We start from the raw sequence: 14,912 nt of genomic DNA, 5'->3' as shown, positions 1-14,912 counted from the left end.
AGTCCCATCGACCTGCAGTCAGCCCATAACCCTCCATTCCTTTCCTGTCCATATATCTATCCAATTTAACTTTAAATGACAACATCGAACCTGCCTCAACCACTTCTGTTGGAAGCTCGTTCCACACAGCTACCACTCTCTGAGTAAAGAAGTTCCCCCTCATGTTACCCCTAAACTTTTGCCCTTTAACTCTCAACTCATGTCCTCTAGTTTGAATTTCCCCCACTCTCAATGGAAAAAGCCTATCCACGTCAACTCTATCAATCCCCCTCATAATTTTAAATACTTCCATCAAGTCCCCCCTCAACCTTCTATGCTCCAAAGAATAAAGACCTAACTTGTTCAACCTCTGTAACTTAGTAGAAACCCAGGTAACATTCTAGTAAATCTTCTCTGTACTCTCTCAATTTTGTTGACATTTCTCCTATAATTCGGTGAACTGTACACAATACTTCAAATTTGGCCCTGCCAATGTCTTGTACAATTTCAACATTACATCCCAACTCCTATTCTCAATGCTCTGATTTATAAAGGCCAGCATACCAAAAGCTTTCTTCACCACCGTATCCACATGAGAGTCCACCTTCAGGGAACTATGCACCATTATTCCTAGATCCCTCTGTTCTACTGCATTCTTCAATGCCCTACCATATACCATGTATAACACTCAGAGGACGCTGGAATTGAACTCCCGAACTCCAATGCTCCAAGTCTAATAGCTTTGCACAATTCGCCACATTACCGTAGCACTCTTTTCATTGCTTTAGTTGTGTATCTGGTAGGGCACTGAAAACCTGTACCGACCAATTGATATTATCCGCAGACTTTGCAACAAAACCATCAATTCCATTTTCTAAATCATTGACAAACAATATGAAAAACAACAGTCTCAATACTGACCCCTGAGGAACACCATTAGTCACCGGCAGCCACTCGGAAAAGGCCCCTTTTATTCCTACTTGCTGTCTCCTGTCCGTCAGCTATTCCGCTGTCCATGCCGGTATCTTTCCTGTAACGCCATAGGATTTTATCTTGTTAAGCAGCCTCATGTGTGGCACCTTATCAAATGCCTTCTGAAAATCCAAGTAATTGACATCCACTGCCTGTAGTCCATCTGGCCCAGATGACTTATCCACCTTAAGACCATTGAGTTTGCCTAGCACGTTTTCCTTTGTAATAGCCTTTAACCTTTGGAATGCTCTCTGCCCCTCTTCTCACATCTGGTCCTGGTTCTCTGATGGCCAACAGAACCTCACCAAATAATTCCTTCTCAGATCTAATTCACTGATAACCTGATGAATGGGTTGAGAGTGAAAACTGAATAAAACTGTTATCCTCAAATTGTCTTTAAAATACTCACTTTATGATGCAACCAATTTTGAATATGATTGTTATTTAAAAAAAGCTAAAGAAATAATTTCTGTTTTTCAGAGAGAGGTCATTGTAACAGGTTGTGCGGACAGCTTGATTCGAATTTTCCAATTGGAAACAGGGACTTGTCTACGAGCATTGATGGGCCACAGCTCAGGAATTGATCATCTATGTTTTGATGGAACACAAGTGATCAGTGCCGGCTTAGATAGGTAATACTCAAATTTTACAATAAAGTAACATTGTCAACAGCTTAACAAATTGTTGTTAATAATGGGTCCATAAATTCAGAAGGGATAACATGTGACCTCATTTTATGTTTTCTTTTCTTCATACCTTACAGCAATCTGAGACCAAACTGGAGGGCTGTTTGCAATTCATGAACAAAACAACTTTTAAATTGACAGCATAGTACGTTCAGACTTAGATATTATGTCCATCTTGCAGCCTTATAAAATCTAGTAGGTCAGGTAAACTAACTATCTTTTTCTTGCCTTGCCACTTTCTTACTCTCTCAGCCTTGCAATATAACTGGCTTTAACACTTGAGGAGAACATTACAGCTGAGGATCTTATCAATTATACATACTTATACAATAATTTATGCACATGCACAAAAGTTCAAAGTAAATTTATTATCAAAGTACATATATGTCATCAAATACAACCCTGAGATTCATTTTCTTGTGGACATAATAAATCCATGACAGAATAATAACATTAATAGAATCAACGAAAAACCAACCAACTGGATGTTCAAGCAGTGTGACAACAACCTGTGAAAATACAAAAAGCAATAATAATAATACTAATAATAAATAAATAAGCAAAAAAATATATATCTCGAGAACATGAGATGGAGTCCTTGAAAGCGATTCCAAAGGTTGTAGGAACAAGTCAGTGATGGGGCAAGTGAAGTTGAGTGAAGTTATCCCCTTGGGTTTAAGAGCCTATTAGTTGAGGGGTAATAACTGTTCTTGAACCTGGTGCTGTGAGTCCTGAGGCTCCTGTACCTTCTTCCTGAAGGCAGCAAGAAGGGAACATGACCTGTTTTGTAGGGGTCCATAACGTTGGATGCTGCTTTCCTGTGACAATGCTCCGTGTAGATGTACTCAATGGTGGGGAGAGCTTTACCCATAATGGACTGGGCCCTATCCACTACCTTTTGAAGTATTTTCCGTTCAAGGGCATTGGTGTTTCCATACCAGGCTGTGATGCAGCCAGTCGATATACTCTCCACCACACATCTATAACAGTTTGTCAAAGTTTTAGATGTCATGCTGGATCTTTGCAAACACACAAAACACACAAGAATATTTCCATACAGCATTATTATGCGGTTCTCAGAAACATGAATTCCAGACATATTTTCCCTTTCTTGATGAGCTGGGCTGGTGCACAGATCAAAGGTCAAAACTGGCATTTTTTGTGTGTATCAGTACCAGTTAACTCTTTAGAGGAATTGGGCCTTGGCACTTAATTTTTTATGCTATATTATAAACTGTACAATGCAACTAAAATTTGTGTAAACACAAATTACATTAAAATGTTTATTAATTTTAAGTAAAAGGCCATTACCAAAATACAACAATGAATATTTGTATAAAATTGGAAATCTTATATTAATTTGTGAGGATGTATACTACTTTATCCTATCATCTCTTGATAATCAGAACTCTTCGAGTTTGGTCAGTTCAGGATGGACGGTGTGGGAAAATACTCCGAGGTCATGAAGATGAGATTCAGGTAATGTCATCATCAATTTACTATGTAAGTTCAAATTCATTTCAAAAATTCGAATAATGTTTTCCAAAAATGTTCTCATTATATTCTAAATCTCTTTCTGCTTCTAACACTTTATCATCAGTGAGACAGATTAGATTAGACCCTGCTCTGGTCAGCTAGTGGATATGTCAGCCCTGTAAGTCAGTGAATTACATTCTATAGCTATTCTCAAAGTTAAAACGTTTTTCTCCCTTTTAATTTTGCTCCAGATTTTTAAATCTGTATCCTGAGCCTTTAATTACCTGCAAGTGGAAGCAACCTCCTATTTATCCTTCCTAATCTGATGATAATCTTTTACAAATATCCTCAGTCTTCTAGTGTTCCAAAGTATTTCACATTGAGATTTTAAGTAAATCATTTTGTGAACATTGAATGTTTATATATTGTTTGTCTAAAATAATAGCCAACAGGGCAGATGTATTTTAAGCAGGGTTATAAGATAACTCTAATATATATTTAAAATATTAAAACATTTTCCATGTTCTTGTTTCCTTCCTAGTGATTGATATAGAAACTGCAGTGATATTTCTCAGCTGTGTCCCTTCATGGGCTCAGGACTGTTATGAAGCACACTCCAATGTAAATGTATTTTACATTGCATTTGATGAGGATATTTATGTTTGCTTGAGATTGTACTAACCACTTGCTTGCTAAACAGCACTTGACGATGAAAGAGCATCTAGTTGCCAGCACATCCTGGGACCACACAGTAAGAATATGGAATGTACAGAGAGGAGTATGTACAGCTGTTCTAAAAGGCCATACAGAAGGTAATTACACTGAAGTAGGCATTCTTTCAGCATCTCCTTCCCTAAAATGCTGGAAATCTACAGTAGTTTAAATTACCAACAGCAAGGGTACTTTACTAAACAAAGAAAAGCTTCCTGTATGAACACTGTGCCTTTCAAAGGTTCAAAGGTTCATTTTATTATCAAAGTAAACATCTCTGAAATTCTTCAGTTCAAAAAGAAAGGCAGCATGATCATCAACTCCCAAATTCCTCCTCCTGCACGAAAACCATGCAAAACGGATCAGGCACATCAACCCCCAAATCCCTCCTCCTGCACAAAAAAACAAACAAAACCGATCAGGCACATTGAACCCCAAATCCTTCCTCCTGCAAAAAAAAAACAAACAAAATGAATCAGGCACGTCGACATCCAAATCCCCTCCCCACACAAAAAACCCGAGAAGATCGGGTGAAAAAGCACAATATAATAACTATAAGACTGAACAAAAGAGTTTACAATTCAAGTCCACATCCAAAATGCAGAAAAAGACCTGTTGGGCGGAGTGGCAGGCTCTCCTCTCTCCGGTCCAGAGCAACTGATCAAAAGGCAACCAGCTGGCGCTCACCCTCTGCACTCACTATGATGCTTCAATCTCCCTCGTCGCTTTAATCAATGAAAAACGGAAGCTATAGTCGGCCAAATGGAGCCAAACATCGGCTTGCGCCCTGTCCTGCCTGCTATGAGGTTCGTACACACTGCTGCTGCCTCTCAGAATCCTCTCGGAGACTGCAGAGCACTAGAACACCCAAATGATCCCCAAACTTCCGTACTTGTCTTGATGCTTCAATCACCTTTGTCGCTTTAATAGGTGAACAATGGAAACTATCTGTTTTCCCCACAAAGGCAGATGATATTTTGGAAAATTCTACACTAAACAATGTTGCAGCTTTTTAGAAGGCAATTGTTACATGATGCAATTTTTAAGAGATACCAGCTGATATTACAAATGGCATACAGTCTATTTACATTCTACCCAATAATAATGATAAAATATGAAAACCAAAAAAATGGACGTTTCTGTGGATTTTAGTTGAACATAGTCTTACAGAATCCTACAGGATCTTGTCCTAAGTGGTTGTGGTTCTCCAGTGGCTAATGGCACCTCCAGCCTTTTTGTTGCTGGGAGGAAAGCTCGACTTAATATTCTTATAAGGCCCCACACAACATTTCTTGGATTCCTTATGAAGGGTTTGATTGTATTCCTTCATAACATAGCTTAGGAACAATTATTCTTTTACCTTAGAAGATCAAGTCGCCTTGAGTGACCAGTTCACCTTTTGCATAGAAGTATGACCTGAGATTAAGTTAAACTGAGAGCAAACTCTGGCAGTAAATCTCAGAGTTAAACTAATTCACATCCTTTTCCAAAACAGAAAAGAGCTTAACAAAAATCAAAGTTAAAATATGCAATGTATTGTGTTATTTTGTGTACTTTTTCCTCTACAGTGGTGAACTGTTGTCAATTTGACTGTCGATACGTGGTGAGTGGAGCAGGGGATTGCTTAGTTCTTATCTGGTCAGTAGACAGTGGAAAATTGCTGCATAGGTGTCGAGGACACACGGGAGATGTGGTAAGTAGCTTCCATAAGGTGGCAGATGAAAACCATATATTAGTGTAATGTTTTTTCTCAAATTTAAAGAGAGAATATAAAGACAAAGTAAGACAACGTGAAACAAAGTGTTACAAACATCTCCTCCAAGAGATAGCACCGTCAAATGTGTTGTCATTTGTAGACCCAATAATTTACGTACTGTTCATCCACTGGTATTCATGAAAACTGAAGCACTGCCAAATTTCGAAATTACATTGTAATGATATCGCCACAAATTCACATTTCTAGTCACTGAGTGTGCTGTAAGAAAATCAGGACAGTACTAGCAGAAAATGCTGAAAATCCCCAGCATCTGGAGGGAGAGATAACGTTTTCGTTCAATAACATTTGATCTCAGCATTTTCATCTCCTTTTCTTCTCTACAGACACTAGTATTACCTAACTTAATCATTTCCTTCATTTTCTGTTCTTATTTTAGTGTACGAGGGAGAATCCAGTATTCTGACCCTGTGCCTGTAGCAATATTTTGCTCTCTATGGCATCACACAATGTCTTTCTATTTTAGAACTTACCTTGTCTGAGGCATTTATAGACATTTATATGAAGGATATAAGCACAAAACATTACCAATTAAGTATCCTGCATCATTCACATTTTCACAAAAACACTCATAAGGTGAAGTCACACTGTGCAATATTAACATAATGTGCAAGATTCCTATTTTAGTATAGTCATTAACTCACTATATTGAAATTATTTCTTAAACAAGATCAAAAACATGCAAGCAAAACTAGCCTGCATTTTGAGATAATACTTGGACAGATAAGAAGAGGAAACATGAAATGACATCATCACTAAATTTACCGGTGCATTGAAAAAAATTGCAATGATGTATTGACACTAAATATCTCATTGACTATAATTAACATACCAACTGAATAAGTCAAAACTCAAAGTTCAAAGTCAATTTATTATCAAAGTACATATGTCACCATATACAACCCTAAGATTAATTTTCTTGCGGGCATACTCAATAAATCCAATAACCATAATAGAATCAATGAAAGACTGCAACCACCGGGTGGACAACCAGTGTGTAAAGGACAACAAACTGCAAATACAGACGTGCTCCAGGGTGGGATGACTCTACCCCTGATGGACTGGGCCATATTCACTATTTTTTGTAGGATTTCCTGTATAAGGGCATTGGTATTTTCATACCAGGCTGTGATGGGGCCAGTCAATATACTTTCCACTACACATCTACGGAAGTTTGTCAGAGTTTTAGATGTCATGCCAAATCTTTGCAAACTTCTAAGGAAGTGCTTTCTTCATAATTACACTGATGTGCTGGGCTTAGGACAGGTTTTCTGAAATGATAATACCAAGGAATTTAAAAATGCTGAAGCTATCCACCTCTGATCCCCCGATGAGGACCAGCTCATGGACCTCTGGTTTCCTTCTCTTGAAGTCAATAATCAGCTCCTTGGTCTTGCTGACATTGAGTAAGAGGTTGTTGTTGAGGCACTATCCATTAGGGATAGGGTTAAGATTAGTCAACCAGATTTTCAATCTCCCTCCTATATGCTGATTCATCACCTTTGATTTGGCCAACAAAAGTGCTGTTGTCAGCAAACTTAAATATAGTATTGGAGCTGTGCGTAGTCATAGTCATAAATGTAAACTGAGAAGAGCAGAGGCTAAGCAGATTGTGGAGGAGATGTTGTTGCCAATCCAAACTGGCTGGGGTCTGCAAGTGAGGAAATTGCCCAAGGAGGTATTGAGGCCAAGGTCTTGAAGGATATTGATTAGTTTAGAGGGGTTGATGGTATTGAACGCTGAGCTGTAGTCAATAAAGAACATCCTGGTGTATGCATTTTTTGCTGTCCAGATATTTCAGGGTTGAGTGAAGAGCCAATGAGATGGTATTTGCTGTGGACCTGTTGATCCAGTAAAGCAAATTGGAGCGGATACAAGTCAGTTCTCAAGCAGGAGTTTCCCTTGTATAATACTCTTGCTACTTGGACTATCACTAACATTATACAGCAATCTATGTACAGATATACACAAAAAGTCAAAAATGCATCTGTTTGTGTAATATGGACTTTCAACCAACCACAAGTGACACAGTAGGATACTATAAAAGTGGTGAAGTTATAGGAGTTTTAAATTGTGCTGATTTGGACCTACATTCTGACTTGTTCTTTTCCATTATAAAGAAAGGATTTCACTTTCTCGCGGTTGTTGTCATAATATTATCATGTTGCCAAATTAGTGCCCCAGTGTTCTGAAAAGAGAATTCTCAACTGTCTCCAAGCTGACATCACATATGCATTTTCCTAGAGCAGGTGGTATGCATCAATACAACTCATGAAATCTTTACACAGCATTCCACTGTAATATTGAGCTCACACTTTAGGACTTGCATCTGCTTATTTACTGCTGAAACACAGCAACATGTGGAGTCTTCAGAATAATGATCTTCTAAAGATTATCTTGAGTCATAGTCCCATGTGATTCCTGTAGTATTTTATGCCACAAAGAGACAGAAGTAAATTTTATTATCAAAGTATGTACAAGTTGCAATTTGCTACCTTGACATTCATTTTTTGCAGGTATTTACAGAAAAATAAAGAAATAAAATAGAAATGATAGAAAACTATACATACTGTAAATAAAGACTGACAAACAAACAACCAATGTGTAAAAGACAAATCATGCAAATGAAAAATGTAATATTGAGAACAGAAGTTGTACAGTCTTTGAAAGTGAGTTTGTAGATTGTAGAATCTGTTCAGAATTGTAGTGAGTGAAGTTATCCATTCCAGTTAAGAAACCTGATGGTTATATAATAATAACTACTGTATTCTTTCTTTCTTCAAACATAAAGCATCTGTGATCCAGCAACCACTTCCTCTGGCACTCATCCAATTTTGTTTCACCCACACGTACTGATTAAGCTTTGTGTATTTCATCCAAATTACTTACATAAATAATGGTCTCAACACCAACCCCTGTGGCACACTACCAGTTACTGGCTTCTATTCCAAGAAGCAACCTTCAGATGTTAAAGTAAAATGTATTAGCTCTCCCTGGACTCCAAGTAACCTAACCTTCCAGACCAGCCTTCCATATGGGACCTGGTCAAAGTTCTTGTTAAAGACCAAATGGACTACATCTTTTACTGAACCCTCATCTACCTTTTTGGCTACCTCTTCAACAAACTCTAAAAGGCTTGCTGAGCACAACTTGACATTGACAAAGCCAAGCTGATTCATCTTAATCAAACTGCATCGAACTAAATGCTGATAGATCCTATCCCACAGTGACTTTCCCACTACTAATGTCAGGCTAATCAGCCTGTAATTCTCTGGCTTTTCCTTACTACCCTTCTTAAACAATGAAACTTTCACCACCTTCCAGTCTTTGGGAACATCAGATCACTCAGAAACAAGATCCCTCAGTAACTATAAGCTTTGTCCATTGATGTCATGGTAGTGGAAGAACCTTGACTTTCAGGTGATTATACCTTGTTACTGAAGAACCAGTACTCTTCCTAACTTAAATTCTATCTGTCATACTGACTGCTTGATGATTACCATCAAATTATACCTCTGACTCGTTATATATTCAGCATGATTTTTTTCTTTGTGTACTTTTCTTTGAGTCCTATCCTTTAAATACTTGTTCCCTATCATCTTCTGCTTGAGAATTCCATTCTAAGTTTCATCCAGAAATACTCCTTGTTATACTTTGATATTTTGATTGTTATTTTCCAAAAATCGCAGAATTCTTATCCGGAATTTATATATGACCTTTCTCACACCTCTTGATTTTATTCCCTGCAGTACTGTTTGAAGTTTAATGAGAAGTCAATCTGCTCTGGTTCATCAGATAGCACCATTCGAGTCTGGGACTTTACAGGTGTGAAAAAAAAAATTTGCAAGTTCCTTTTTCTTCAAGCCATAAATATTTGCATGGGAGATACAGGGCAAGTTGTTCTTAATTTTAGCCAAAAATAAAATTGAACAATTTTGAAAAGCTATGCAACATTGACAATGATCAACTTGGCCTCATTCCTTCTCTGCACCTACACTAAGGCCATTAAAGACACAGGAGCAGAACTGATCTGCCATTGCATAATGTCTGATTTATTATCCCTCTCAACCCCATTCTCATGTCTTCTCCCCGTAACCCTTGATGCCCTAACTAATCAAGAACTTATCAATTTCCCCTTTAAATATACTCAATGACTTGGCCTGCACAGCCATCCATGGCCATGAAGTCCAGATTCACCACCTTCTAGCTGAAGAAATTCTTCCTCACCTCTGTTCTAAATGGACGTCCCTGTATTCTGAAGCTGTGCCCTCTGGTCCTCGACTCATCAACTATATGAAACATCCTCTCCACATCCACTCTATTTAGGCCTGTCAATATTCTATAGATTTCAATGAGATCCGCCTTCATTCTTCTGAACTCCAGCAAATACAAGCCCAGAACCATCAAACATTCCTCATATTCCATCTGCCACTTCTTTGCCCATTTTTCCCAATCTGTCTAAGTCCTTCTGCAAACTCCCTGCTTCCTCAACACAACCTGCCTCTCCACCTATCCTCATATCATCCACAAACTTGGCCACAAAGCCATCAATTCTCAAGATTTCATGTTGAAAAGAAGTGGTCCCAATACTGACCCCTGTGGAACACCAGTCACTGGCAGCCAACCAGAATAGGCTTCCTTTATCCTGAGTCTTTGCCTCCTGCCAGCCTTCTATCCATGATAATATATGTCCTGTAATACCATGGGCTCGCATCTTTTTAAGATCATAGAATTACAAAGGACAACAAATAAAACCCAAACACTTTATTGGTGTTTATATTAATATGAATTCTCATCTCAATTACCATTTCCCAGGAGTTTCACATTTTGCTTTATTATTTTATCATACATATGCAAAAACAATAAATATGTTGTGGGCACGTGGCCAAGTGATTAAGGCATTCGACTAGTGACCTGATGGTTGTGAGTTCGAGCCCCAGCCGAGGCAGCGTGTTGTGTCCTTGAGCAAGGCACTTAACCACACAGAGCTCTGCAACGACACTGGTGCCAAGCTGTATCGGCCCTTGCCCTTCCCTTGGACAACATCAGTGTTGTGGAGAGGGAAGACTTGCAGCATGGGCAACTGCCAGTCTTCCATACAACCTTGCCCTTATGGGAATAATATTAAAATCCAAAATACAGAATCTCAATTCAGTTTTTAAAATTGTAAATCCCCAAACAGTAAATATTGTACCTGAAATAAAAAATAGAAATTGCTGGATAAAAATTTTAAATGTTCCTTCATCAAGATTGGTAAATTGTGGAAGGGTCTCTGTTTCCACAGATGCTACCTTACCTGCAGAAGATTTCCATCATTTTCCACTTTTATCTCACAATGCTCAAAGACACATAAAACAAGTAGTCTTATCAAATCATTTTTCAGAGAGAAAATATCCTGTGTTTTAATACTCAAACTCTATTGTCATATTTGAATTTTCTCGCAATTGTAAACCTGTAACAGAGAGGCTACCTATTTGGAGAAAGATAAGAATGCAGGAGAGCCCTGCCCACCAAATATTTTGTTGATTATTCCCGTTTTTTTTTTAAACATATGGAGACGGTAACTTACAAAAGGAGTGCAAGTTATATGAGGAGCTGGTTAGGCTCCTTGCTGCTCTATCATTTTTTTTTGTATAAACTTAGGGAGAGAACCTCTGATATTACTGGATATAAATAGGTACAGATATTGATACACGAGAAGACAACTGCAGTTAACCTGGACTGGGCGTCCAAGGATTTACAAAGTTCTAACATTTATGAAACATTAGTACCCAGACTGTTTCATTTTTAATCACCAAAGAAATCTGTGTAAAGTAGTTTAAACCTCTCCACATTGGTAGATCTTAAAGATGTAACCCCATTAGCAATGGCAAAGCTTAATCCTTCGCACTTTGATGGGATCAGTTTTTAAGGTCACCTGGCATTTATACTGAGATCAAACCCAAATGGGTCTTCATCTCCTAATCCTTTATTTTGAATATGTTTACTAGAAGTATGTGGATTCCACTCCCCGCCCCCCCCCCCACCCCGGAGCGGTTGTTTCGATCTCCTGCACATATATGTGATGAGAATGTTCATAAATAAAATGCAAAGATGAAAGAGGGATTATTTTAATAGTAGGTTATTGCATAACTACAACTAGTGAGCAAACATTTCTGATAAATAAGTGCAATTGCTATTTGGAGAGTAGGGAACCTCGGGGTTTGCTTCTATTGCTCATGAAGAACTTAAAAGCTATCTGTAAGTAGAAACATTATATAGATCCATCTCATGTCCTAGTATGAAACATCTCAGCCAGAAAGCAAAATCAGAATTTGACAATAATATTATCAGTAATACTGGATAATGAATAACATGTACCATTTTCTTATGTAAGTAAGGGATTTTAAATAAACACTGCAGTTGGCTGAAGTGAGAGCAGTCACATCTCCTATCTTGGCCATGAGTAGTTATTTGACATAAACCAAAGCGATGAGGAAAACAGAAAGTTTAAAGCTATGGTTTTGCTGATTGTAGATGAACAATACCAACCAACTCAGAATTCATCCTAGCAAAGAAAATTACAATTTCTTATTGCCATCTTTTCCCTTTCACTTGCTAACAAAAAGAGGAAAACATTTGGTGTTCATATATTAAAGAGTTAATTCACACTTAATTGACTAAATGTTGCACTGAAAATAATTTTTGATATTGACATTAGTGCCATAAATAGGGAAGTACTTTAAGAATATCCAATCTTTCCTCAGGAAAATGTCGTTTCATTATGTCTGAACATATTGGGGTGGTGAGGAGTCTACACCTGAATGGAAATCGACTTGTTAGTGGAGGTGACAGAAAGAAGATATTAGTCTGGGATGTAGTGGTAAATATATTTCTTTGTGTAAATGTAACACATATGCATATCTTACCCAATTCTATATGATCTACATTATCCTGCCTGTGTTTTGGGTTCCTTCAAAGAACCTATAACATTCATTCTAATTTTGAAACTTCATATAATATACATTCTCAGCTGCCTTACTGAGAGAATATACTTTGATGCTGAAATAAACATCTAACTAAATTGACTAGCTTCAAATTGAATTATACTAAATTGTCAAGTTTAATAATTGCAACACATACAGTTGCAAGAAGATTTGTGAATGCTTTGCAATTATGTGGTTTTCTACAATAATCACTCATAAAATGAGGTCTGATCTTCATCTAAGTCACAACTGTAGACAAATACAGCCTGCCTAAACTAATAACACACAAGCAATTGTACTACTTCTCATCGATACTCTGTACACCATTTAAACATTCACAGTCTAAGTTCAAAAAAGAATGTGAACCTCTGGGGTAATGCCTTCTACAAAAGCTATTTGGAGTCAGGTGTTCCACTCAATGAGATGAGATTGGAGGTGTGGGTTGTAGAGGTGCCCTGCCCTGTAAAAAAGGCACACAAAGTCAGCTTATGGACAGAGCCTGCTCTTCTCAAGAAAGATCTGCTTATGTGCACTATGCCTTGATCAAAACGACTTTCAGAGGACCTTCGAAGTAGAAATATAGACATGCATGAAGCTAGAAAAGGCTACAAAAGCATTTCTAAACACCTGAGTGTTCATCAGTCCACAGTAAGACAAATTGTCTACAAATGGAGGAAATTCAGTGCTGTTGCTACTCTCCCTAGGACTGGGTGTCCTGCAAGATCACAATGTGCAATGCTGAAGGAGGTGAAAAAGAACCTAAGGGTAACAGCAAAAGACCCGCAGAAATCTCTACAACTTGCTAAAGTCCCTGTTTATATGTCCACTGTAAGAAAAATACTGAATACTGGTGTTCATGGAAGGATACCACAAAGGAAACCACTGCTCTCCGAAAACAAACAAACAAACAAACAAACATTGCTGCACGTGTCAAGTAAGCAAAAGACCACCTGGATGTTCCACAGCACTTTTGGGAGAATGTTCTGTGGACAGAGCAGACAAAAGTTGAACTTCTTGGCAGAAATGCACACCCCTTTGTTTGGAGTAATAAGGGCACTCCACAGCAACACCAAAATCTCATCTCAACTGTGAAGCATGGTGGAAGGAGCATCATGGTTTGGGGCTGCTTTGCTGCCTCAGGGCCTGGACACTTGCAATCATTGAGGAAGCAATAAATTCAAAATTGTATCGAGACATTTTATAGAATGTCAGGGTAGCACTCTGTCACCTAAACCTGAATAGAAGTTAGATGATGCAACAAGACGATCTGAAACACAAGAGTAAATCCACAACAGAAAGTTTTAAAAAGAAGAAAACTCGTGCTTTGGAATGACCCAAGTCAGAGCCCAGATGTTAATCCAATTGAGGTGCTGTGGCATGACCTGAAGAGGGCTGCTCATGCGAGTATCCCAAAAATGCTGATGAACGGAAACAGTTTTGTATGGAGGAATGATCTAACATTTCTCCTCGCCGTTGTGCAAGGCTAATCAGCAGCAGCAGGAAATGTTTGGTGGAGGTTACTACTGCTAAAGGAGGGTCTACAAGTTATTAAACACAAGGGTTCACATACTTTTTCCAGCCTGAACTGTGAATGATGAAACAATATGTTCAATAAAGACAAGTTATTAGTTTAGGCAGATTGAGTTTGTCTATTATTGTGACTTGGATGAAGATCAGACCACTTGTTATGAGTAATGAATGCAGAAAACCAGGTAATTGCAGAGGGTTCATAAACTTTCCTGAAACTTATTGTATTTCTATGCTGTCTTCATGTCCTTGATTTCCATGTTTTTTTCCCCCAGGAAGGGAAACTGGTTAACGTAATCCATAGAAATCCATCTCTTCTGCATAAAGTTTGGGTCAATGAGACAAAGGTCATTACAGCTTCTCCAGAATCACCTGGGATTTTAACTATTCTGAGCTATTGGTAAATTATTGTAGTTAGATGTTTAGAGATATCAGTTACTAATTATTTTGTAAAAACAGGATTTTTAAACATACCTAACTCTGTACAAGGCCAAAGGAGTTTCCAGGCTTTGCTTTTTTTCCCCTCTCCTCAATTTTCTTTTATATGACTATAATGTACAGAATTGTTTAAATCTATATTTATAAGTTATCTTTCATTCAAAGTGTCAAAACTCCAGTGGATTTCCTTCATTATTTTCCTTAGTATTGAACAAGTCTAACTTTCAAGTTTTGTGCTATGCAAATCAAGAAAACATTCTTTCCAAAATCTGTCACTTCTCCTAATTCACTTCAACAGGGCTTTCATAAATAATAATTCCAATAAACAACAGGGTTTGAGTGTGTAAAATAGCACAATAAATTATGAAGGCTATTCCAAAACAA

General features: G+C 37.9%; 1 protein-coding gene across 1 annotated transcript; it reads left to right on the top strand.

Annotated features, from left to right (window-relative positions):
- The first annotated feature begins 1,469 nt into the window (after positions 1-1,469).
- Positions 1,470-14,531, top strand: LOC134347229 (F-box/WD repeat-containing protein 7-like). The gene is made up of 7 exons (XM_063049548.1): positions 1,470-1,583; positions 3,044-3,116; positions 3,814-3,925; positions 5,393-5,517; positions 9,348-9,423; positions 12,345-12,460; positions 14,366-14,531. The coding sequence occupies exons 1-7, from the start codon at positions 1,513-1,515 to the stop codon at positions 14,492-14,494; spliced, it is 702 nt and encodes a 233-aa protein (XP_062905618.1). The 5' UTR covers positions 1,470-1,512; the 3' UTR covers positions 14,495-14,531.
- The last annotated feature ends 381 nt before the right edge of the window (positions 14,532-14,912 follow it).

This window comes from Mobula hypostoma, chromosome 1 (genome assembly GCF_963921235.1).
Source record: "Mobula hypostoma chromosome 1, sMobHyp1.1, whole genome shotgun sequence".
NCBI lineage: Eukaryota > Metazoa > Chordata > Chondrichthyes > Myliobatiformes > Myliobatidae > Mobula > Mobula hypostoma.
This window is presented reverse-complemented; position numbering and strand designations above follow the sequence as displayed.

Coding starts and splice junctions, on each gene's coding strand:
- LOC134347229 (XM_063049548.1), top strand. CDS start 1,513: ATGGGCCACAGCTCAGGAATTGATCATCTATGTTTTGATGGAACACAA. Junction 3,117..3,813: donor GTCATGAAGATGAGATTCAG/GTAATGTCATCA, acceptor CTTGCTAAACAG/CACTTGACGATGAAAGAGCA. Junction 3,926..5,392: donor TCTAAAAGGCCATACAGAAG/GTAATTACACTG, acceptor TTTCCTCTACAG/TGGTGAACTGTTGTCAATTT.